The sequence below is a fragment of the Bison bison genome, unplaced genomic scaffold (assembly GCF_000754665.1).
Source record: "Bison bison bison isolate TAMUID 2011002044 unplaced genomic scaffold, Bison_UMD1.0 scf7180017864279, whole genome shotgun sequence".
In the NCBI taxonomy this organism is placed as follows: Eukaryota; Metazoa; Chordata; class Mammalia; order Artiodactyla; family Bovidae; genus Bison; species Bison bison.
Genome location: NW_011494851.1, coordinates 4,234,360 through 4,258,621, shown reverse-complemented (window position 1 = coordinate 4,258,621; position 24,262 = coordinate 4,234,360). Strand labels below are relative to the sequence as shown.

At 37.2% G+C, this 24,262-nt stretch overlaps 1 protein-coding gene across 1 annotated transcript in view; it reads left to right on the top strand.

Annotated features, from left to right (window-relative positions):
• LOC104995177 (transmembrane protease serine 11E-like) overlaps positions 1-24,262 on the top strand; it is a 67,218-nt gene that overhangs the window by 9,193 nt on the left and 33,763 nt on the right. The window contains exon 3 of the mRNA XM_010848906.1: positions 10,089-10,207. Coding sequence (XP_010847208.1) covers positions 10,089-10,207 — 119 coding nt within the window. The remainder of the gene's footprint in view (positions 1-10,088; positions 10,208-24,262) is intronic.

The window sequence follows — 24,262 nt, the reverse complement described above, 5'->3', positions numbered from 1 at the left end:
GAAATGGTATGGACCTAACAGAAGCAGAAGATAGTAAGAAGAGGTGGCAAGAATACACAGAAGAACTGTACAAAAAAGATCTTCATGACCCAGATAATCACGATGGTATGATCACTCACCTAGAGCTAGACATCCTGGAATGTGAAGTCAAATGGGCCTTAGAAAGCATCACTACGAACAAAGCTAGTGGAGGTGATGGAATTCCAGTTGAGCTATTTCAAATCCTGAAAGATGATGCTGTGAAAGTGCTACACTCAATATGCCAGCAAATTTGGAAAACTCAGCAGTGCCCACAGGACTTGAAAAGGTCAGTTTTCATTCCAATCCCAAAGAAAGGCAATGCCAAAGAATGACTACACTACCGCACAATTGTACTCATCTCACACGCTAGTAAAGTAATGCTCAAAATTCTCCAAGCCAGGCTTCAGCAATATGTGAACCATGAATTTCCAGATGTTCAAGCTGGTTTTAGAAAAAGCAGAGGAACCAGAGATCAAATTGCCAACATCCTCTGGATCATGGGAAAAAGCAAGAGAGTTCCAGAAAAACATCTATTTCTGCTTTATTGACTATGCCAAAGCCTTTGACTGTGTGGATCACAATAAACTGTGGAAAATTCTGAAAGAGATGGGAATCCCAGACCACCTGCCCTGCCTCTTGAGAAACCTGTACGTAGATCAGGAAGCAACAGTTAGAACAAGACATGGAACAACAGACTGGTTCCAAATAGGAAAAGGAGTACGTCAAGGCTGTCCATTGTCACTATGCTTATTTAACTTATATGCAGAGTACATCATGAGAAACGCTGGGCTGGAAGAAACACAAGCTGGAATCAAGATTGCTGGGAGAAATATCAATAACCTCAGATATGCAGATGACACCACCCTTATGGCAGAAAGTGAAGAGGAACTCAAAAGCCTCTTGATGAAAGTGAAAAAGGAGAGTGAAAAAGTTGGCTTAAAGCTCAACCTTCAGAAAACGAAGATCATGGCATCTGGTCCCATCACTTCATGGGAAATAGATGGGGAAACAGTGGAAACAGTGTCAGACTTTATTTTTGGGGGCTCCAAAATCACTGCAGATGGTGACTGCAGCCATGAAATTAAAAGACGCTTACTCCTTGGAAGAAAAGTTATGACCAACCTAGATAGCAAATTGAAAAGCAGAGACGTTACTTTGGCAACAAAGGTCCGTCTAGTCAAGGCTATGGTTTTTCCTGTGGTCATGTATGGATGTGAGAGTTGGACTGTGAAGAAGGCTGAGTGCTGAAGAATTGATGCTTTTGAAGTGTGGTGTTGGAGAAGACTCTTGAGAGTCCCTCGGACTGCAAGGAGATCCAACCAGTCCATTCTAAAGAGATCAGCCCTGGGTGTTCTTTGGAAGGACTGATGCTAAAGCTGAAACTCCAGTACTTTGGCCACCTCATGCGAAGAGTTGACTCATTGGAAAAGACTCTGATGCTGGGAGGGATTAGAGGCAGGAGGAGAAGGGGATGACAGAGGATGAGATGGCTGGATGGCATCACCGACTCAGTATACGTGAGTTTGAGTGAACTCCGGGAAATGGTGATGGACAGGGAGGCCTGGCGTGCTGCGATTCATGGGGTCGCAGAGAGCGACTGAACTGATACTAATACCTTATATGCATATGATATGCATATGATATACATAATCACCACTTGCAGTTTATTCTAAAACAATTAAATTCAGATCATTTCATTGGGCCCAGAAGAAACTACTCATGGGAGAAATGAGTATGAATTCTAATATATTTAAGATACACTCTTGGAGTTAGTCATAGTAATACCTATTTCCCAGAAATTATAAAAGTTAATGTCTTATAAAAACTTCCACAAAGGAGAAGATCCAAAATTAAATACCTTTGTATGAAAATAATAAATAATTTTGTTAATAATGTAAGTTTTCTCAAATCATAGTACACCTGTAAAAACAGGAATAGAGTATCCTAATACTGTGTAAAGTACTTTGATAGAGTTTCCGAAGTCCTAGATTTTATTTCTTTGTCTTTTTACAGACCATTTGTTTTTGCTTTTAGGCCACCTACATGATTCACAATATCCTGAATGAACTAAAAATTAAATCAAAAGACCCTTTTAAGAATATACCTGTTTGTCACTAAATAAACAAAATCTCAATCTGATTAAACAATTTTTTACTTTTTATCCAGATGTTTTGGTATCATTTAAAGGCAGTCTCTTAAATAAGGCTTCCATCACCATTTTAAGATTTTCTAGTTCACTATTCCAGACACCAAACATGGAAGTAACTGCCCATCTCCTCTCAATAAGGACTCATTCCCTTGGGCCAATGACCAATTAAACAAGTACAGCTGGACAAACCAAAGCACAGCACAAATATTCACTCCAAAAACCTACCTTTTTCTACTTCACGACTCTATAGAATGATAATGTTGTGTTGTCTATTTGGTTAACTTTTTAAGAGATGATAGAAAGAGTGCCCTCTTCTTTCTCCCATTATATCTGAAGTCTGAGTCACTCAGTCGTATCTGACTCTTTGTGACCCCATGGACTATAGCCCACCAGGCTCCTCTGTCCATGGGGATTCTCCAGGTAAGAATACTGGAGTGGGTAGCCAATTCCTTCTCCAGGGAATCTTCCCAACCCAAAGATTGAACTCAGGTCTCCTGCATTGCAGGCAGATTTTTTTACTATCTGAGATACCAGGGAAGCCCATATATCTGAAATTGGACACAAATTCAATCCAACAAGCCATTCACTGGGTGACTGGTGGTGATGGTTTAGTCACTAAGTTGTGTCCAACTCTTACAACCCCATGGACGTAGCCCACCAGGCTCCTCTGTCCCTAGGAATTCCCAGGCACGAATATTGGAGTGGGTTGCCATTTCCTTCTCTAAGGAATCTTCCCAACCCAGGTCTCCAGTGTTGCAGGCAATCTGCATTGCAGGCAAATTCTTTACCAACTGAGCCACCAGAGAAGCCCCACTGGGTGACTACTATGTACTTAATGAAAAGAGTAGGGTAGGTGCTATCAAGGGAGTATACCACTAGTGGAGGAGAGTTTCTAGAATATCACATTAGTCCTTTTCCTAAAGTGCTCAGCTTCTAGTACAGGGTCAGCACACTTTTCCTGTAAAGCGTCAGACAGTATACAATTTCCACTCTGTGGGTGATAATAGTCTATCACAACTTGAGTCTAATGTTGTAGTGCTACTGTAGCCAATATGTAAATAAGTGGACATAACTAATTTCCAATAAAGCTTTACTCATGGACATTGAAATTTGAATTTCAGGTAATTTTCACATGACATAAAATATTATTTTTACTTTTTTCAACTTTTAAAAAATGTGAAAACCTTCTTAGCTCGTTTGCTGTGTTCAGTTGCTCAACCATGTCTGACTCTTTGTGACCCCATGGACTGCAGCACACTAGGCTTCCCTGTCCTTCACCATCCCCCAGAGTTTACTCAAACTCATGTCCATTGAGTCATGATGCCATCCAACCATCTCATCCTCTGTCATCCACTTCTCTACCTGCCTTCAATCCTTCCCAGCATCAATATCTTTTCTAATGAGTCAGCTCATAGCATCAGGTGGCCGAAGTATTAAAGCTTCAGCTTCACCATCAGCCCTTCCAATGAATATTCAGGGTTGATTTCCTTTCTGGTTGACTGCTTTGATTTTCTTGCTGTCCAAGGGACTCTCAGTCTTCTCAGCACCACGGTTCGAAAGCATCAGTTCTTTAGCACTCAGCCTTTTTTACTGTGCAGCTCTCACATCCATACATAACTACTGTAAAAACCATATCTTTGACTATAGGGACTTTTGTAGGCAAAGTAATGTCTCTGCTTTTTAATACGCTGTATAGATTTGCCATTGCTTCTCTTCCAAGGAGCAAGTGCCTTTTAATTTCATGGCTGCAGTCACCATCTGCAGTGATTTTGGAGCCCAAGAAAATAGTCTATGAGTCTTAGCTCATAGGCCATACAAAACTCAGCAGCAGGCTAAATTTCATAGTTTGCTCATCCCTGATCTAGAGTAATAAATTTTAGCCCTGACTGCACCTTAGAATCACCTGGAAACCTTTTTAAAAGAATACTAATACAAAAGCCCCACTCAAAAATGATGTATGGCAAAACCAATACAATATTGTAAAGTAAAAATAATATAATAATAAAAGTGTAATTGTAAGCAAAAATAAAAATAAAATGAACTACAAAAAAAAAAATGCTATCTGGAATGAAAATTTTAACTTTAAAAGCTCCCCAGATGGTTCTAATGTTCAGCCAAAGTCAGAACTACTGATCTGGAAGGAGACAGATATAATATAAGATTCAGAGGTACAAATAGGTACAAATAAGTTTAGAGGTCAGTGACTCAGGTTCAGTTTGTCACTTCAAGATTTCAGGGACCCAGTCTCCTTCAATCTTGCTATGCTACTGCCATTGTCTAGATCTTAATGTTCAAAGTGATGGTGTCAGTTCTGACCATTAAGTTCTCATTCCAGCCAGACAGAAGGCAGAGTAGGAAGGAGATGAGTTTGTTTTCTATCAATAAGAAAAACATCTCAGGCGCTGCACATACCCTTTTCTCTTTCATTCCATTTGTCAGAACCTAAGTGCACTCCATCACTCCCAGATGGAATAAACAGGGGCAGAAAAACATAGATTTTTATTTCTGGATAGAATTTCCTCAGTTAAAAATCACAAACTACATTGCTATAGGAAAAGAGAAGGTAGAATATCAAGAAGTAGCACATAATGTCTTCCTCAGGAAGTTAAAATTCTATCTAGGTTAGGCTGTGAGTAATTGATGAGGAAATGAGCAGATGAGACTTCCAGGGAAGTTTCGGGATATGCATGGAGAATGTTAATCTGTCTGGATGGTTTTCTCACTACTGGTAATTCAGGAAATTTCAAGTATTCCTGTGCCAACTGTAAATGGAAACTGTTAATCCCAAAATAGGAATCTCACTTTCAAGGAACAGGAAAAGAAAGGGAAAACAGAGTCAAGGCAAAAATTATTCCTTCTTGAATTGAAATTTATATTCTTTTTTTTGTTTTTGCTTCTTAGCAAAGAACAAAATGATATTAATAAATATGTGAGGTACTTTTCCTAGACTTTTTCTTCAGGGCTAAGTTTAATGTTAACTAGTAGTCTTTGGAAAAAAGCATTTCTTTGACTCTCCAGATCCTAGTTTAGAGAACTACTTTTAACAAGTCCTAAACATTGAGAACAGAAACCAAGGACCAAGCTGGTAGTATTTCAGGTGATTCATTTTTTAAGGTAATAGCAGCCAAAAATGGGAGCAATTGGTGGCCACTGGGATCCAGTTTTGAGCAAATAAGTCACCATGTGTGAGAAAGAGCTGGGGTGGAAAATTCGAGGACAAGTACACAAATGCTGTTATCAGTTAAATTATAAGCCCACAATATATGTATGGTCCTGACCACAGAAAAATTCTATTTATCATAAGACAGGTAGAAAATTCAACATAAAAAAAGCATTTTTTTATTACTTCTCAGTAGTTTTGGAATGATACAAAGAGTAGGGGAGAAATCTGGCACGTGGACCAAGTGAATAACATCAGCTCTGATGAGACAAACTGATATCAGGAGCCTAATATTTGCTGAAGGACATATAACTGTTGTGATATTTATTGGCAGAAAAATAAGCAAATCATAATCTAAATCTAGTCATAAAAAACTTCAGTCTTATTCAAATGTCAAGCCACATAGAACTCCCATATTCTTTCTTTAGAATTCTAGAGAGGTTGTGTCTCATAATTACTCTTCTTTTCTAGAAAAGTCTATGTTATTCTGGACCATTAATGCCATCCTCTCTCGATGTACATTTTCTTAATCTTGGTGTACAGAGAACTGATGGAGCATCCATATAGGAACTAAACACTACATTTCCCTTCACTGATAATCCCAGGCCCCCACTTCATCCCACATAGGAATCTTAGCTACCACTAACTTCCCAAGTGATCTAGCACAAAGGGAAAATTTTCTGTAGTTGCAAGTCATTAATTTGTGATGGGAATTGCTAAAGGCCCATCAGAAATCTGAACAGAAAAAGAAAAGAAGAATTTGGGATATAGGAGACAAGTAGTATAAAGACTTAACCTTTGACTATCACAGGAAATAAAATAAGTTGAAAAACACTTGTTAGGCAGGAACACCAAAGGTACAAAAGTAAAATTTTTCAGTTGCAAAACCATGGCATTTCAAGAAGTAAGGAGGACATAGCCCATAATAGGACATTTACCTGAGAGCCTGCTATGTCTTCCTCTTCTGCTTCCTCCTCTAGGTTTCTTCCTCAAGGGAAATAATGTGCAGAAATCACAGCAGCATCTTCAGAATATGCCTTTAAAGGCTTCAGCACAGACCCTTACCTGCTACCACCATGGCCACAGGCAGAAGGGCCTGGAAATTCAGGAATGTCTACCCTTCCCTGTCTCAGGAGAGATTCAGGAAAGATGACTCCTACATGAAGAACAAACTTTGAGCTTCTCCTTCTCTGTCTTTGAGGACCCTCCCTTCCCACAGATATCCCAGATTTTGCTACACAATGACTAATGTGGGCTGCACCACTCTGCCTCTACCAAACCCATGCAGAACAGACCCTGTTATCTACCCTAGGACCAAAGGCTGAACCCGACCCTCATGAATATGCTCGGGAGCGCAGATACTTAACCCTGGCCTCAGAAGCATCTAGAGCTCTTAATTAAAACAACATTCATGTTCCCACCGAGTCCAATAAACAAATCTGTGGGAGAGAACACAAAGAATGATAGTTCTTCAAAGTCCACATATGATCTTAATTGAAAGTGCGGGCTTAGAGCCACTTATCTAAACCCTGCTTTTCAAGCTTTAATGTGCACAAAAATCACTTGGAAGGATATTACCTAGACTTATTATGGTGATCATTTTTCAATATGTACATATATTGAATTATTATGTTGTACACATGAAACTCTGGTAGCTCAATTGGTAAAGAATCTGCCTGCAGTGCAGGAGATCTGGGTTCGAGCCCTGAGTTGGGAAGATTCCCTGGAGAAGGAAATGGCAACCCACTCCAGTATTCTTGCCTGGAAAATCCCATGGACAGAGGAGCCTGGTGAGCTATAGTCTATGGGGTCATGAGTCGGACATGACTTAGCGACTAAACTACCACCACCACACGTGAAACTGATATAATGGTGTGTGTCAATTATACCTCAGTTTTAAAAACCACTTGGAAATCAAACAAAAGTAAATAAAGGCACAAAGAGAAAAACTGGTCAGGATAATAGTCCTGGGCTAGGTCAGGATAATAGTCTGGGCTAGGAGTAGCCCAGAATATGACCTGGAACCTTTGAAAAATGTGACTCTTCTAGGAAGGAAAAACCAATCAAAATAATACTTAGATCATAGTCCATAATTTTTCTTGCTTAAGGTCTAGGTTACATTTGAAGGACAGAAGCTAATCCTTTAATATAATAGTCTGATAGTTCCTTTAAATGCCAACAGTGGCACTCAATTTACCGCTTTACCTTCTAATTCAGGACTCAGAGCTCTAACAGGATAACAGACCTAGGGAATGGCTTTCCTTTCTAGTGTTTAAAATTCTTTTAGTAGTTCAACACATTAATAAAGCCTAATACTGTCTTAATGGCCTAGATTTTCAACCCTGATATTCTAATGGAAAATTAAGAAGTCATACAGTATTTATGAATAAAAATATATAATGACAAAATACTATGTTCCTTTGAAACTTTCTTTTGACAGCTTTACTTAAATATAGTTGACATATGACATTAATGTCACTTGAAGGTATATAACAAGTTGATTTGATATATATTGCAAAATGGTTACTACTATACACTCATATATTATAAAATGATTATCACAATACACTTATACATTATTTCAGATGTTTCATTGTTAGGGTATAGAAACACAACTGATTTTGTATCCAACAACTCTACTGACTCAATTAGTTCTAACAGTTTTTTGGTAGAGTCTATAGGACTTTCTGTATATAAGATCATCCATGTACAAATCACAATTTTCCTTCTTCCTTTCTAATTTGGATGCCTTTTATTTCTTTCTCTTACCTGATTGCTCTGGCTAGGATTTCTAGAACTATGTCAAATAGGAGTAGTGAGAGTGGGTACCCTTATCTTGTTCCTGACCTTTCAACCTTACATCTTTGATTATCATGCTGACCATGGATTTGTCATGTATCACCTTCATTATGTTGAGGCTTGCTCCCTTAGGTTTTTACAATGTGAAAGGCTATATTTTATCAAATGCTTTTTCTGCCTCAATTGAGATGATCAGTGATTTTTATCTGTCATTCTATTAATATGGTATATCAAATTTATTGATTTGTGTATATTGAACTACTTCAATTCCAGGGATACATCTCGATTATGGTGTATGATCCTTTTAACATGTATTAATAGTTACATTCAGTCTGCTATCATTTTGCTGAGGATTTTTGTACCATATTCCTTACGGATTTTATTGCAGCGTCCTAATCTGGTTTTGATATTAGGGTAATACTGGCCTTGTAAAATGAGTTTGAGCTTCCCTGGTGGCTCAGTGGTAAAGAATCCACCTGCCAATGCAGAAGACTTCAGCTCGATTCCTGGGTCGAAATATCTACTGGAGAAGGAAATGACAACCAACTCCAGTATTCTTACTTGGGAGAACACAAAACAGAGGCGCCTGGCAGGCTACAATCCATGGGGTTGCAGAGTCAGACATGACTTAGCAACTAAACAACAACAAAATGAATTTAGAAGTGTTCCTTTCTCTTCTATTTTCTAGATGATTTTGAGAAGGATTAACATTAATTCCTTAAATGTTTGGTAGAATTCATTGGAGAAACAATCTAGCCCTGGGTTTTTCTCTTTGGGGAGGTTTCTGATTATTGGTTGAAACTCCTAACTCATTGTTGGTCCATTCAGATTTTCTGTTTCTTCATGATTAAGTCTTGGAAGGTTGTATGTTTCTAAAAATTTATCTATCTCTTCTAGGTTAGTCAACTTTTTGGTGCATAATCGTTCATAACAGTCTCATGATCCTTTGTATTTCTGTAGTATCAGTTGCAAAGTTTTCTCTTTAATTTCTGGTTTTGACTCTTCTCTCTGTTTTTCTCAGTCTAGCTAAATTTTCTTGATCTTGTTTAAAGTTTCAAGAAACCTTGATCTTTGCTTCACATTATTTCTGCTCTGATTTTGTTGTTTTCTTGCTTCTGGTAACTTTGGGGCTTCCCCAATGGCTCAGTGGGTAAAGAATCCGACTGCAATGCAAGGTGAAGGAGAAGAAGGTTTGATCCCTGGGTCATGAAGATCCCCTGGAGAAGGGCATGGCAACCCACTCCAGTATTCTTGCCTGGAGAATCCCATGGACAGAGGAACCTGGGGGGCTCTAGTCCACAGGGTCGCAAACAGTTGGATGCAACTGAAGTGACTAAACACACACACACACACACACACACACACTATTATTATATCATTGTCTATTTCTCCCTTCAGATCTATCAGTATTTACTTAATGTATTTAGATGCTCTGATGTTGGGTACATATGTATTTAAAATTTTTATGTCTTCTTAATGAATTGACCCCTTTTATCATTACATATATTATTATGTTATGATCTTCTTTGTCTCTTATTATTCAATACTATTTTTAGCTTAAAATCTTTTTATCTAAGTATAGGCACTCCAGTTTGAGTATTATTATTTTTGTCACATTTGCCAATACAATTCAAGAAAAATGATATCTCATTTTACTTTGCTTTTTTTTTTTTTACTATTAGTGAGTATATAAGAAAGATCTTTTAAATAATTAACTGCAGTCACTCATATGAAGAATTTTATTAGAACGCTAAAATATGACTTACATTCTTTGACAAGGTTATAATTTAATATGCATGCCAAAGTTATTTCAACAGTCACTAGGAACTAATACTATTTAAATGCCAAGTTACCTGAAATTTCATAGGAGTATTCTATTTCACAAGATTTTTCTTAGGAATGAAAGCAGTTACACAATGAACAAAATGAAAACTGTTTTTTCTTTTTTCTCCTTCTCAGGAAAGACATATTTCTACCATCATATCAGCTTTAAAGTCAATAATATTGACTATGACAGCAAGTTTGCAAAACCATATTCACAAGAATATACGGACCTAAATAATAAGATAATATCTTTGGTAAGTTGAAATTCTTTTCTTAGCATTGTTTTTTTTTTAAATGCTATTCTCCTTTAAATGCCTGAATCCTAGCAGTCACCTTCCAAGTTGAAAATGATTTATAGTTTTATATTATTTCTTGCCACTACCTCATTTCTAGATGAAGATAGTCAGCCCTTTCAGAAAATCAGTTAGAAAACATGCATGGGAGGAGAAATGTAAGAGAGACATATTTTGAGAACACCTAATAAACACCTACCTTGTGATAGACACTCAAAGAAGGTTTTTAATGTATTAAAAATTAAATGAATGAAACTTATTCTATATCCAAGATACCTGATGAAGGCCATGTTGTTTCTGCTTCTAATTTAAACAGTTATTCAAGGAAGAGAAATGGTCAGTGTAGAAAAGAACATACAACCCCAAATAAAGATCTTCTTGTTAAACCTCAGTGTATGTAAACATTAATGTCTATTTAAGAGTATGTTTTGTTTTGTGTGCTGTGCTGTGCTTAGTCTCTCAGTCGTGTCCGACTCTTGCGACCCCATAGACTGTAGCCTGCCAGGCTCCTCTGTCCTTGTGATTCTCAAGGCAAGAATACTGGAGTGGGTTGCCATTTCCTTCTCCAATATTTTGTTATAAGTTAAACCCAATGAAGAGTCTTGACTGCCCCTTTAATATTAGTTTCCTGTATCATAGATGGCACTTTAACTCAAATAATTTTATAAACCAAACCAAATTCTGCAAGAGTAGTGGTGGCATCATTCATCTCCCATTTTCCTGAGCAGATTCTTGACAACACATTTTCAGACCTAACTCTCTCTGACAAAAGCTTGTAGCTTTTCTAAGGAATTTCAGTACCTCCCAGTTTCTAATAAATCCAAAGACTTTAAGAGTCTTGGTATACTTTTACCATTATACTAAGAGTTAGTATATTAAAAAATGAAAGAAAATCCCTGCTTTTAGTTTAGCTTTATGATAAAGAAGGAAATGACATGGAAGTAATCAATATAACTCACTGATTAATAAATAGGCTTTGGACTCCGAGTCCTTGTTCAATTCTAAGTTTAACCATTTACTAGCTGTATGACTTAAGACAAGTTATTTCATCTCCCTACACCTCAGTTTCTTCAACTAACAATGAGGTGGCAAACATAGATGCAATACCATGGGAATGTTCTTGGCATGATACAAGGTTAAATATGTCATAATCTTAGCAGAAGTTCTATTAATCTGTAAGCCCTTAGAATTAGAATAAGGGCTAAAGTGAGTACCATTAATAGATAATAAGTTATAAGTATATAACAAAGCTAATATATAACTTTAAAATAACTCCAAATAGGCCTATACTAAGAAATTCACCTTTTATGCTATAAATTCAAATCAAGATATTCAAATAAACTAACCTATGTTTACTTCACAAATGAATATTCCAAAACTATCAGTCTGATCTATTATTATATCATCTTGGTTAATCAAACGTTAAGATGTCCTGACATCTTGTTTCAGGCTTCTTTTGCAGCCCTCATTCCCGGTTTTTAACTACCTGTATTAAGACAATCACCAAATATTTCTCATACTTTTTTCATTTACATGGGTCAGGATGCCTGCTTTTACATGCCTTTCTCTCTATTTTCATTTAGTCCAATGTTCTTTGTATTATAAGTATTACCATATACACAACATCCACAAGTACAACACTAGTGATAACCAAATGGAGATAGAATGTACCAAATGGAATTCTGAACATTCGTCAAACTTAGCTATTAGTCACAATTACAATGTACACAGCCTGTTTTTATTCTGATTTCCATTAAATAATTCTTATGATGATTCACTCTAAGAGAAGAAAAGGAATAAAGAGAGATGTTGCTTTACTATGAATGACAGTCTTTAATTTTTTACTACTGGGAATAATGTTCCTTCATACAGAACATTTTCATGTTTTAGATATATGGTTTTCCAGTGGGAAACATAAGAAATATCTGTAATTTCTTATTTTTTGTAGCTCCCCAGCAGATATGATGCCCAACTATAGTGAAAATAAATTCTAAAATTTAGGAGTGAAGCAGTACCTTAACAACAAAAATTAGCTTTACTAATTGTCAGTACTGGTCTAAGCACTTTACGTATTAACTTATTTGATTCTCCTGGCATTCTCATTTTCTGTATGAAGAAACTGAGGCACAAAGAGGTTAATTTACCTAAAGTTATACTGCAATACCTGCATCTTCTTTATGATGTATTGCCCTATAATTAATGAGCATGTGAACATTATAAAATTTCAAGCACACTTCAGATTACATCACCTTTCATATGACCAGTCATATATTCCAAAATGTTTAAGCAACTCCCATGTAGTTTTCACATGTAAATGCAGTGGATTATAGATGACCAAAATGATACCTGGTATGTATAAGGTATCTAAGAGGATCCATAAGAAACAGATCAGCCAAACTTATACATCAAACCACTTACCAGAGTATCCAAGAACAGAAAGCATCTTTGATCATTATATAACGATAGCATTTGTCAAATAACAAATATTCGGCTGAGCTAACCTAAACCTGGAATGAGCATATACACCTTTATGCTTATGACTCTTCTTGCAATCTACCAAATGATAGATTATCTATGGAATTCATCAGACTTAGAAGTATGTGATTTTTAAAAGGTAACAAAGTGAAGGATAATATTCAAGATTCCTGTTCCGTCTAATACAGATTAGAAATGTCTCAGGTTGAGTAAAAATTAGGTTAGTGTTCATTCAGTTTCATGCCCCTCAAAACTTATTAGAAAACTAAGGTCATGGCATCTGTCCCACCACTTCATGGCAGATAGATGGGGAAACAGTGGCTGACTTTATTTTTGGAGGCTCCAAAATCACTGTAGATGGTGACTGCAGTATAAGCTATTGAGAAAAGTGCTAATCTGATACATTAAATGAAAATCATTGTGCATTAAGTTGCTAACATGAAGGAACTGAGAAGATCCAAGGTTTATCAAAAATGCAACCAGTATTTCAGAGACATTATTCATATTTCAAATGGTATGAAGAAAACTTACAAAACTTACTGATGGACTAGCTTTCTTTTGTATGATTGGAACATAAGGAAAGAAGAAATAAATACTAGATGCTCAGGGCAGGGTGTCTGCAGACATGGTTGCAGGGGCAGGGGGTGATAATGCCCACTAACATAAGTTAGTGAGAAACTAAGTGAGTTTCTGAAACTTGGCATTTGGTTTCAGGTCAAATACCTAACAACCCTTTTCCTACAGGGTGTGCCAAGAGTCTGAGCCTCTTAAAAATAGGATTTGTATGACTGTTACTGGGGAAGCTCTCATAAATCCACCTTACAGCTTCTTGGAACACCCCAAGCCTAAAGTTACTATTCACTCGAAGGATGGTTCTACATCATCCATCTATACACACCTTATTAAACAAATATTATACGCTAAGCCTGGGTGTCTGAGTTCATTCTGAAGCAATTTTTTAAAGGATCCTTTCAGTTCAGTTCAGTTCAGTCGCTTGGTCGTGTCCGACTCTTTGCGACCCCATGAATTGCAGCACGCCAGGCCTCCCTGTTCATCACCAACTCCCAGAGTTCACTCAAACTCACGTCCATCGAGTCAGTGATGCCATCCAGACATCTCATCCTCTGTCGTCCCCTCTCCTCCTGCCCCCAATCCCTCCCAGCATCAGAGTCTTTTCCAATGAGTCAACTCTTCGCATGAGGTGGCCAAAGTACTGGAGTTTCAGCTTTAGCATCAGTCCTTCCAAAGAACACCCAGGACTGATCTCCTTTAGGATGGACTGGTTGGATCTTCTTGCAGTCCAAGGGACTCTCAAGAGTCTTCTCCAACACCACAGTTCAAAAGCATCAATTTTTCGGCGCTCAGCTTTCGTCACAGTCCAACTCTCACATCCATACATGACTACTGGAAAAATTAGAAGGCATCATTTCTGATCTTGAGTCTAGTCTCTTTCCATGGTTTTAATTCATGGTATTCCCATTCTCAGACTCACCTAGCCACCATATCTTAAGGTCAATTTTGACCCCTCCTTCTCCATTATCTAACCATTCACCAAATTTTATTACTTATTCCTTCAAAGTGTTTCTAGCCTAACTTCCAAAGCAAAATTGCTGAATAATAGTGAGAATTTATCCCTTTCTCTCCTCAAATTTCACTAAAATGACAGAAAACAAATAAAAACAATGTGTCTTATAATGACAGACATGTTGCCACCAAAAGAGTGAGGAGTTTTTGGAAGATAAAAACTAGATATTTGCAAAGAGCAAAATCTCAGCATCACAGTTGCTGACAAATAACTCCCTGGAGATAAAAATACTGGCCTCCAAGAAAGTGAGTTTTCCAACAAAAACTTGGAATAACCTTGAGATCAGAGAAATCAAAGGTTATGAAAGAAAGTCACAGTGAATAACTAATTAATTAATCAATTTAAGGTATTATGTATTTCTACAGGAAATAATATATTGTAAATTAATTAAAGGACTGAACCAAATATTCTACCAAAAGTCTATTCCAATGCAAATAGAAAAAGGAAAGGAAGTAATATATGTACATCAAAAAGAATGAAGGAAACAGTCATTATTTACTGATAATGTTGTTGTTAAAACACTAAGTCGTGTCCAACTCTTCTGAGATGCCATGGAATATAGCCCACCAGCCTCCTCTATCCATGAATTTTCCTAGGCAAGAATACTGGAGTGGGTTGCCATTTCTTTCTCCAGGGGATCTTCCTGACCTAAGGATTGAATCCGTGTTTCCTGCCTAAGCAAGCAGATCCTTTACCATTAAGCCACCAGGGAAGCCTACTGACAGTATTCTGTATACTTAAAATACTCAAAAGTCTTAGTTAAAAAATTATTAGAATCAACTGTAGAGTTTTGTAAGGTGGCCAATTACCAGACCAACATATAAAAAGTAATATTTTTCTTAATTACCAAAAGTAACAAAATATAAACATTATTTTTAAACTCCACTTAATAGCAACAAAATCTATATGATATACATGAATGAAACTAACACAAATTATAAACAATCTATATGAATAAAAATATGAAATGTTGCTAAACAATATAAAAGAATAAATAAGGGGAAAAACATGTAACTTTATTTTAATTATGTTCAGTACAATCCTTTAGTTTATGATAAAGATGTTATTTCAAATTCAGTATTGTTAGGACAATCAGCTAGCCATCTGGAAAATATAGGAAGTAATATTGCTTGCATTTCTGGCATAATCAATCTATTATATAAGTAGTTAGCTTGGGCAAGATTCTGTTTACTTATTTGAAGAACAGGACTAATTAAGATTAAGGTGGTTTATAGATTTAAATTCCATGAATCTGTAGATTTATTGCTATCAATTCTAGGATGCTATTATCTAACCACTCCAACTCAAAATGTTGTCTCCCATCTCTGAATATCTACAGAAATCACAATCTGTGGTACGAATTCTGTCACTGTCTTTACTTTGCAGCTACAAGTATGCACCCTGTACAATTGCCCCAAGTTTTCCCTCATATTCAAATAATATTTGGGGAAATAGGAGAATAAAAAGTCAGGGGGAAGGGGGTTAGGGAGGAGCGAGAGAAGAAAAGTGATGAAATAGCTCAGGTAGATCAGCAGAAATATTTCTGCAGCCTAGGAGAGCTAACAACATGTGCATTATTCTGAGCGTATAAGTAGTTGCATTATTCCCTCTTTTCATAGGATTTTCTTTTGTGCCTCATTTGGTAAAGAATCCGCCGGCAATGCAGGAGACCTAGGTTCCATCCTTGGGTTGGGAAGATCCCCTGGAGAAAGGAAAGGCTACCCACTCCAGTATTCTGGCCTGGAGAATTCCATGGACTGTATAGTCCATGGGGTAGCAAAGAGTCAGACACAACTGAGCGACTTTCACTTTCTTTTCTACAGGAAACAAGATACTGCTCTTCCAGAGTGCAGTATAGTATTTCATGGTCTGTTCTTCAGTGATATCAGTAGCTAGCTCACACACTCTCATCTAAAAAGGTTGCTCTTGACTCTGTTCTCCTCCAGCAACAGTTTCCTGCTCCCCTTCTCAGTAATATTTTGTTGAAAAAATTAGATTTCTGTGCTGGTTCCACCTCCTTGTCACCTGTTCTCAATTTAACCCTGTCCAATTAGAATTTCTTTCTCTCTACCCCATTCAATTATTCTTATAGAGGTCACCAAAGACCTCACTGTTGCCAAATCTGATGATCACTTCTTACTTGAGCTTAACCCCATTATTATCTTCTTCCTTCTTCCTTTTCTCTTTTTTGGTGTCTAAGACACTTCCGTCTTCATTTTTCCTTCTTCCTTCTGCCTTTCCCAGCTGCCTTGGGTGGTTCCTTATCATCTGTAGGGCTTCCCAGGTGGCGCTAGTTGTAAAGAGTAAAAGTGGGTATCTGCCAATGTAGGAGATCTAAGAGATGTGGGTTCAATCCCTGGGTTGGGAAGATCCCCTGGAGGAGGGCTTGGCAACCCATTACAGTATTCTTGCCTGGAGAATCTCATGGACAGAGGAGTCTGGTGGGCTACAGTCCATAGGGTGGCAAAGAACTGGACATAACTGAAGGGACTCTCCATGCATGCACACTATCATCTGTAGATCTCTAAATATAGGTGATCCCTCTGCATTTTCCAGACAATCCTCACCTCCTCCCTTCTCTTTCTTACCTCTTCCTTTCATCTTCTCCTTTCTTCTCTATCTGTACTCCCTCTAACTTCCTCATCCAAATTTTAAAAGCCAACAACATTGATGACTCCAAAAAGGGAACTCTAGATCTTTACCCCAAGACCTGTTTCTCCTCCTGCCTTACACTTCTCAGTAAATAACACCAAAATTAACCCACCTGCTCAACCTAAACACTTAACAAAGAAACACTTCTCTCAATCAACAAATTAGTACATTCTATTGACTCCATCACCAAAATATAACTTTATCTATTTTTCTCCTTAATCGCAGCCCCTATTATTTTTCTTGCCTAAACCCCTACACTTGCCTCCTAACTGGCTTCTTTGCTTTCACCTAATCTCCCTACAATCTATTGTTCACACAGGAGCTAAAGGGATCCTTTAAAAATGAAAATCAAATCACATCACTTACCAGCTTTAAAACCCTCCAAAGATGTCCAATTTCATTCATATTTATATAAAGATGTAAACATAAAAAATAAACTTAAAATTAAAACTTATGTAAGTGAAAGGATAGGGTAAAACACATAAATGGATTTTTTTTTAAAGTTTAATCCTCCTTTTGCTTTTTTCCCGATTTTTTCCCACTCCTTCCTCTCCCTCTACATACATCCCCAAACTCTACTTTCAAGTAATTCATATCAACAGAATGGTATATAGCCTTTCTTATTCTCCTCCTTGATTAATTAGCCTACATAGAAAAGAAAATCCATAGGAGTGTTTATCAGTATTTTACTGAAGAGGGTTTATATTATACACAATCTTCTGAAATTTGTTTGCTTCTCTCAGCAATATCTCACAGATACTCTCCAAGGCAATGTAAAGGTTTAACCTATTCTTTTCTATGACTGCATAATATTCCTCAGTATGGATGTAGCACAATATATTCAATTTCTTCTGTGTTTTTAGTTATTTACTTTGTTTCCAGGTTTGACTACTATAACCAACATTGCAAAAATGTCCTTGTATATACATCCTTATATTTATATACATTTGATAGGTTTCTAGATTGAGATTTCTTAATCAGATGAGAATTTCTAATTTTAAGAAACATTGCCAGATTGTTTTCCAAAGGGTTGAAATAATTCACACTTCCACTAGTTGTGTATTTGAGTACTCTTCCCCTACCACCCCCTGCCCCCCAGCAACAGGTACACAGTTTTAACTTTGTGCTAATTTGATAAGTATATGCTATTGTTAACTTAATTTGCATTTTCTCTAACTAGTAATGAGGTTGAGAATTTTTTTCTCTACATAGTGACCATTTGGGCTTGCTCATGTGTGAATTTCCTGTTACTTTCTTTGCCCAGTTTTTCTATCATGTCGTTTGCTTATCCTTGTTAATGTGTAAATATCTCTGTAAATTATAGATGTTAAAACTTTCTTTACTATTCACATGCAAATATCTTCCCAAATGTACTTTTTACCATCTGACTATTTATGTGGTCTTAGGTTGACTTTATTTTAATTTTTTGAATTTTTGGTCTTGATTCAAATGAACTTCACAGCCCATGAAAATAAGTGTATCCAATTTCCTTGGGAGTTTTTACCCCTACTTTTAAGTCTTTATCCACACAGAAATAATTTAGTACAAGGTGATTCTCAGTCACTTCAGTCGTGTCCGACTCTTTGTGACCCCATGGACTGTAGCCCACCAGGCTCCTCTGTCCATGGTATTCTCCAGACATAATACTGGAGTGGGTTGCCATTTCCTCTTCCAGAATTAGTACAAGGTAGGAGCCCAAAAGTATTTTTTTTTCCAAGTATAGAGAGCCAGTTGAGTTTGCAGTACTTATTCAATAATTCAACCTATCCCTGTGATTTAAAATGCTACCGTTTCATAAGGAGAAGTACAACATTCTTCCTTCACTAAAACAACTAATGTTTCCACTGCTTCATTAAAAAAAAAAAAACATTCTACAGAACAAAGTGTAAGAAAGAGGCAGGAGAGATTTATTTGCCAGGCTCTATACCTAATCCTGGGTTTCTCCAATGGCTCAGTGGTAAAGAACCCACTGCAATGCAGAAGATAAAGGAGACAGGTTCTATCCCTGGGTCGAAAGATTCCCTGGAGGAGGGCATGGCAACACACTGCAGTATTCTTGCCTGGAGAATCCCATGGACAGAGGAGACTGGCAGGCTATAGTTCATAGGGTCACAAAGAGTTGGACATGACTGAAGGGACTGAGCAGGCACACATACCTAATCCTACTTCTCTATAGGATTCTCCAGAACCCAACAAGATGGTCTTCTAGCACTTTTGTTTCAACTGGGATCTGTGTGCTGAACCAAATCAAATTTCCTTCTACTTCACATTTTGTATGTATCTCTGTGTGTTTATTTCTTTATTGCTCCAGATCTTTGCCTTTTGACCCTTTGGTATTTGCTCTTAACTCTGTCATCCCATATCTGATGTTTGATACGTGTTTTCAAGTTTTAAACTCTGGCTTTCCAGTTCTCAACCCTTAGTTTTATTTAACAAGCCCTTATACAGCTTTTTTTTGTTTTTTTGAACAGTGTCTGTCACTGTTCTAAGCATAATCATCATAACAACTCATAAGGCACATATAATTACTAGGCCTGTTCACAAAATGCTTGAAGTATGAAATATTGCCAACACCTGCAGTGAATCTCATCCAAGTCTTAGGGCATCCAGTGTAATTACTGGGAGACAGTCACCAACCACATAAGCATGGAGTGGCCACATGACTGACCTTAACTGTTTAATCTGTAGCCCCTCCAGAGGTGAAACTGATATACCCTGACCAAAGCCCCAGACAAACAAAAGCAAGCATCCCTCACAGATCACTGTGTTAACTTGAAGTCTGCTGTTGCTGCTGCTAAGTTGCTCCAGTCGTGTCCGACTCTGTGCGACCCCATAGACGGCAGCCCACCAGCCTCCACCATCCCTGGGATTCTCCAGGCAAGAACGCTGGAGTGGGTTGCCATTTCCTTCTCCAATGCATTAAAGTGAAAAGTGAAAATGAAGTCGCTCAGTCGTGTCCGACCCTTAGCGACCCCATGGACTGCAGCCTACCAGGCTCCTCCGTCCATGGGAGTTTCCAGGCAAGAGTACTGGAGTGGGTTGCCATTGCCTTCTCCCAAAGCCTCAGGTTTACAAGACACTTCTCAGGCAGGATAATCCAAAGTCAAAGGTTACCTCTCAGAAGCCGCTCAAGGATCTCTCTTTTCCTTTGGAATGAATGTACAAAGTTCCTACGCCTACTGAGTTAACTCTTTACTGCACAGATAGCTTCTAGAACTTATGCATCTCACAGGAAAATTAACACTGTTATATGAGGAAGAGGGTCAGGGCCCTAAAATGATGATGAATGCATCATGAACATCAACACTGGAAGTATGTGGCAGAGGAGGATAAATTAGTCTTGGTATTATGGAATCAGAATCCAGTGTGTAGAAAATTTTTCCAGTCATTGGACATGCAAAATATTTTAAAGGTTTCAGTTCTTTCTTTTTTTTAGATGTAACTGACATTTAACACTTTCAACATTTTGTTGGTTCCAGGTGCCTGACATGATTCCATGTATATACATATTGTGAAATGATCACCACAATAGGTCTGTTTAAGATCCATCAGTATTTACACATATTTCATTTACACATATTTCAATAAATGGTCAAATGGAAGTTCCTTTGTACTGGGAACATATTTTATAAGGCAGTATATAAAATCATAAATATACATCACATTTTTTCTCTTATAACGGAAATCATACAAAATAAACTATATAAGAATCTCTGTGTTTAGAACTCAAACCTGTGGTCCTTAAACAGTGAGTACATAGGTGCAAACATGAAATAAACCTAGATCTTCCCTAATTCAAACTACATTTTTCAAAGTAAAATTTTAATGTTAATTTGAAAAATAAATAAAATAAAATGCCATCCTTGTTGTATCCTAAGTCCCTATATAACCTGGGATCTATTTTAGGATTCTATATTGAGTGCCACATTAATTGTATACCATCTCTTTCTCATAGCTTCTTTTCAACAGTCTTTTATCCCTTCATTTACAAGTATGATTCTTTTTAAATAATAGATAACTAGGTTTTAATTTTGAATGCAATTTGATAGATTCTTTAATAACAAAGCTTTATCTATTCTCATTAATTGTAGCAGGTAGTATACCTGATTTCATTTCTTCAGTTGGCTTTAAGTAAATAATGTATTTTTTTAGTTTCTTTTCCTTATTCTTGCTGATTTTCATTGTTTTTCATTCTGTGTTTTTCTTCTTGAAAATTTCAGTGTACTTAGTTAATACTTAAGTTATCTTTCCTGAAACTCAGTTAGATGAATATTTGTCTATTATTAAAAAAATTATTATCCCTATTGATATTATTCTCCTTACCTAAACCCTAATCCAAGAATAGGAGGCCTTCTACATACTTTCACGTTTCTTCTGTCTTCACATTCCTATTCCCCACTGATAGGGCTTTGAAGTATTGTTTCCTCTCCTCTTCTGCCCTCCTTTCCCATTCCTAATAAGTAGGTTTGCCAAGATAGCCCTGCAACTGCTGAAGTATTGTTAGCCTGTTTCTTAAAGTACACTGTCTCTGCTGCAAGCATTTCAATTTTACATTCATTGTATTTCACACACACCCCTCAGGTTTCATTGCTCAATTTGTTCCCTCTCCTCTTCATCTCCCCCTCTATAAAGACTCCAATTCTTGTTTAGATTTTGCTTTCCTAGAAACCTTAGTCATATATTTTTCTCTATTGAGATATGTGAATGCTATGCTACTGAATTTTCAAGTATCTATAGCTATCTTTCTTTTACTCTAAAGTGCGATTATGTCCTGATTGGGAATAGGATTGTTGAATTGTCAGTTTTTTCTCTCAGATATGAGGCTATTATTCCACCAGCTTCCATCTTCAAATGTTACAGATGAAATTGATTCTATTTCTTCTATTAATATATTTTAACTTTCGCAATGACAAGGAAGAAAAGAGGAATGAGTTGTTTTCTTTCCTTTTCATGATATCAAAGAAAATAAAGAGAACAGTGAGCAGGCCTGAACATTCCTAGTTTTTTTATTTATTTATTTTTTTACTTTAACTTCTCCTAACTTTGCATGTCTGTAACTAAGTTTGCTTTTCTGCCTCCTAACTTTGCAGGAGCTATACTTCACACCTATTTTCCTTTGACTCTGCTAAATACAGCCTGTATCTGCTGTTTACCCTTACAACACCCATCCTCTTGCAGGTACATATCAGAAAGTAGGCCACAGCGCCACTGAACTGCCAGACTCAATTACTGGGTTACTGACACCAGCCTATGACTGTTTTTGACAAGATCCTAACACCTTTGTTCCTCATCACTGACTCCTGACTGTGAGCCTCAACTGATATAAGCCCCTAGACTCCTCATGGAGGGGGCACAGTTGTTGAGGCATGAGCTTACTGTATTCCCCTCTCGGCCAGCTGAGAATTAAAGCCACTTTTCTATTTCCTACAAACCCTGTCTCCATATTTTTTTATTTAGCTTCAGTGGGCAGAGAAGCCAAGATTTTGCCCAACAATATAACTTCAATATGGAAGTTGGTAGAAGTGTTTCTTAGTATCTAAAATTTGAAAATAGTCCTCTGATATATCAAATCTGCCTGAAACACAGTCTATCTCTTTGAATATGCAGATTTTGATCTTTCTTTAATTCAGAACCTCTTTGTCCTACTACTTACATTACTGTAATTTTTTCTGCCTTCAAGATTCTATCATTCATAACCACTTTTGGAATCATGATCGAAGTGTTTTGTTTTGTTTCTCTTTGTTTTCTTCTTTTTAAATTTTACTATTTAAAGTATATGTTGTTTTTGGCCTTTTAGGCCACGAATTTGTATCTCAAGAATGATGCTCATCTTTTTAAATTGACTCACTAAATATTTTAACTTGAAAAGTGTGCTTCTTAATACTGTATCATCTTTTTTTAACCTACCTGAATGTTGGCATGAGTGCTTTTTTTGTTGTTGTTTAGGTTGCTGTTTCCTCCAGAAGTTCTGTTTTGATGAGACCTAATCTGTTATTTCCTTTCTCTGGCTGTTGGGTTTCCTTATTTGTGTTATCATTTTTCCTTGTTGGTGTATTCAGGTCACTGCCTTGTTATTGGAGACAATCCTACAAGATAGAAGATGAGATGTTCTTAAATCCTGTAGGCTGAAGTTGGGGCAGCAGGCCTCCTGCCTCACCAAGGACCCAGAAGGAAGTCTTCCAGCTTCCCACTTTCTACCCAGTACTCTCCCAGCATCAGAAGCGAAAAAGCTTCAGCCCCCTTTGCAGTTCCTTCGTGACTTCTGTTGGTCCATGGAAACACAGTCTCATGGTCCAGTGTCAAACTTATCCCTGGATATTCACAAACCTCTGTCAGCCAAGATCTTCCCAGGACCTGTTATGATTCTGTCCTTGCACAGGACTCTCAGATTATTCTCTAGGTTCTTCCCTGACCCATGGAAAACAGTTTCTCATCACCTTCCTATTTGTAGGACTTCTATAAAACCCAATCCCACCTGCCCCCCAGGAGTGGCAGATTGGAATAGAGAATTGAAGAAAAATACAGGATAGTTTAGTTACCATGTTGTCAGGATTCCTCCATTCATAAATTTAGGAATAACATCCAAATTTATTACCAAATCCAAATTTATTACCAAATCCAAATTTATCCAAATAGGCTCTCTGTAATGGCATTGCTATTTACCAGGGCAACCTCAATTTACACACTCTCCCTTACTCACTTTACTTGAGTCACAACTTTACTGCTCTCCCTCAAATACGAGTCTCATTTTTATCTGGGATTATATCACCTGCTGTTCACTCCATCTAGAATATTCTTCTTCCCTTGATTATCAACTTTGCATCTTTCAAGTCTCAATCAAATGTCTTAAAAAGGATCTTATTTTATCATTCAAACAGTATCCCTTGAATCACTACATTATGTTATTTGCATTTTCAATATCACCTAACACTATCTCGTTATCATATTTATATATTTATTTCTTTGTATGCCTATTATCAATAACCTCAGATATGCAGATGACACCACCCTTATGGCAGAAAGTGAAGAGGAACTCAAAAGCCTCTTGATGAAAGTGAAAGTGGAGAGTGAAAAAGTTGGCTTAAATCTCAACATTCAGAAAACTAAGATCATGGCATCTAGTCCCATCACTTCATGGGAAATAGATGGGGAAACAGTGGAAACAGTGTCAGACTTTATTTTTCTGGGCTCCAAAATCACTGCAGATGGTGACTGCAGCCATGAAATTAAAAGACGCTTACTCCTTGGAAGGAAAGTTATGACCAACCTAGACAGCATATTCAAAAGCAGAGACATTACTTTGC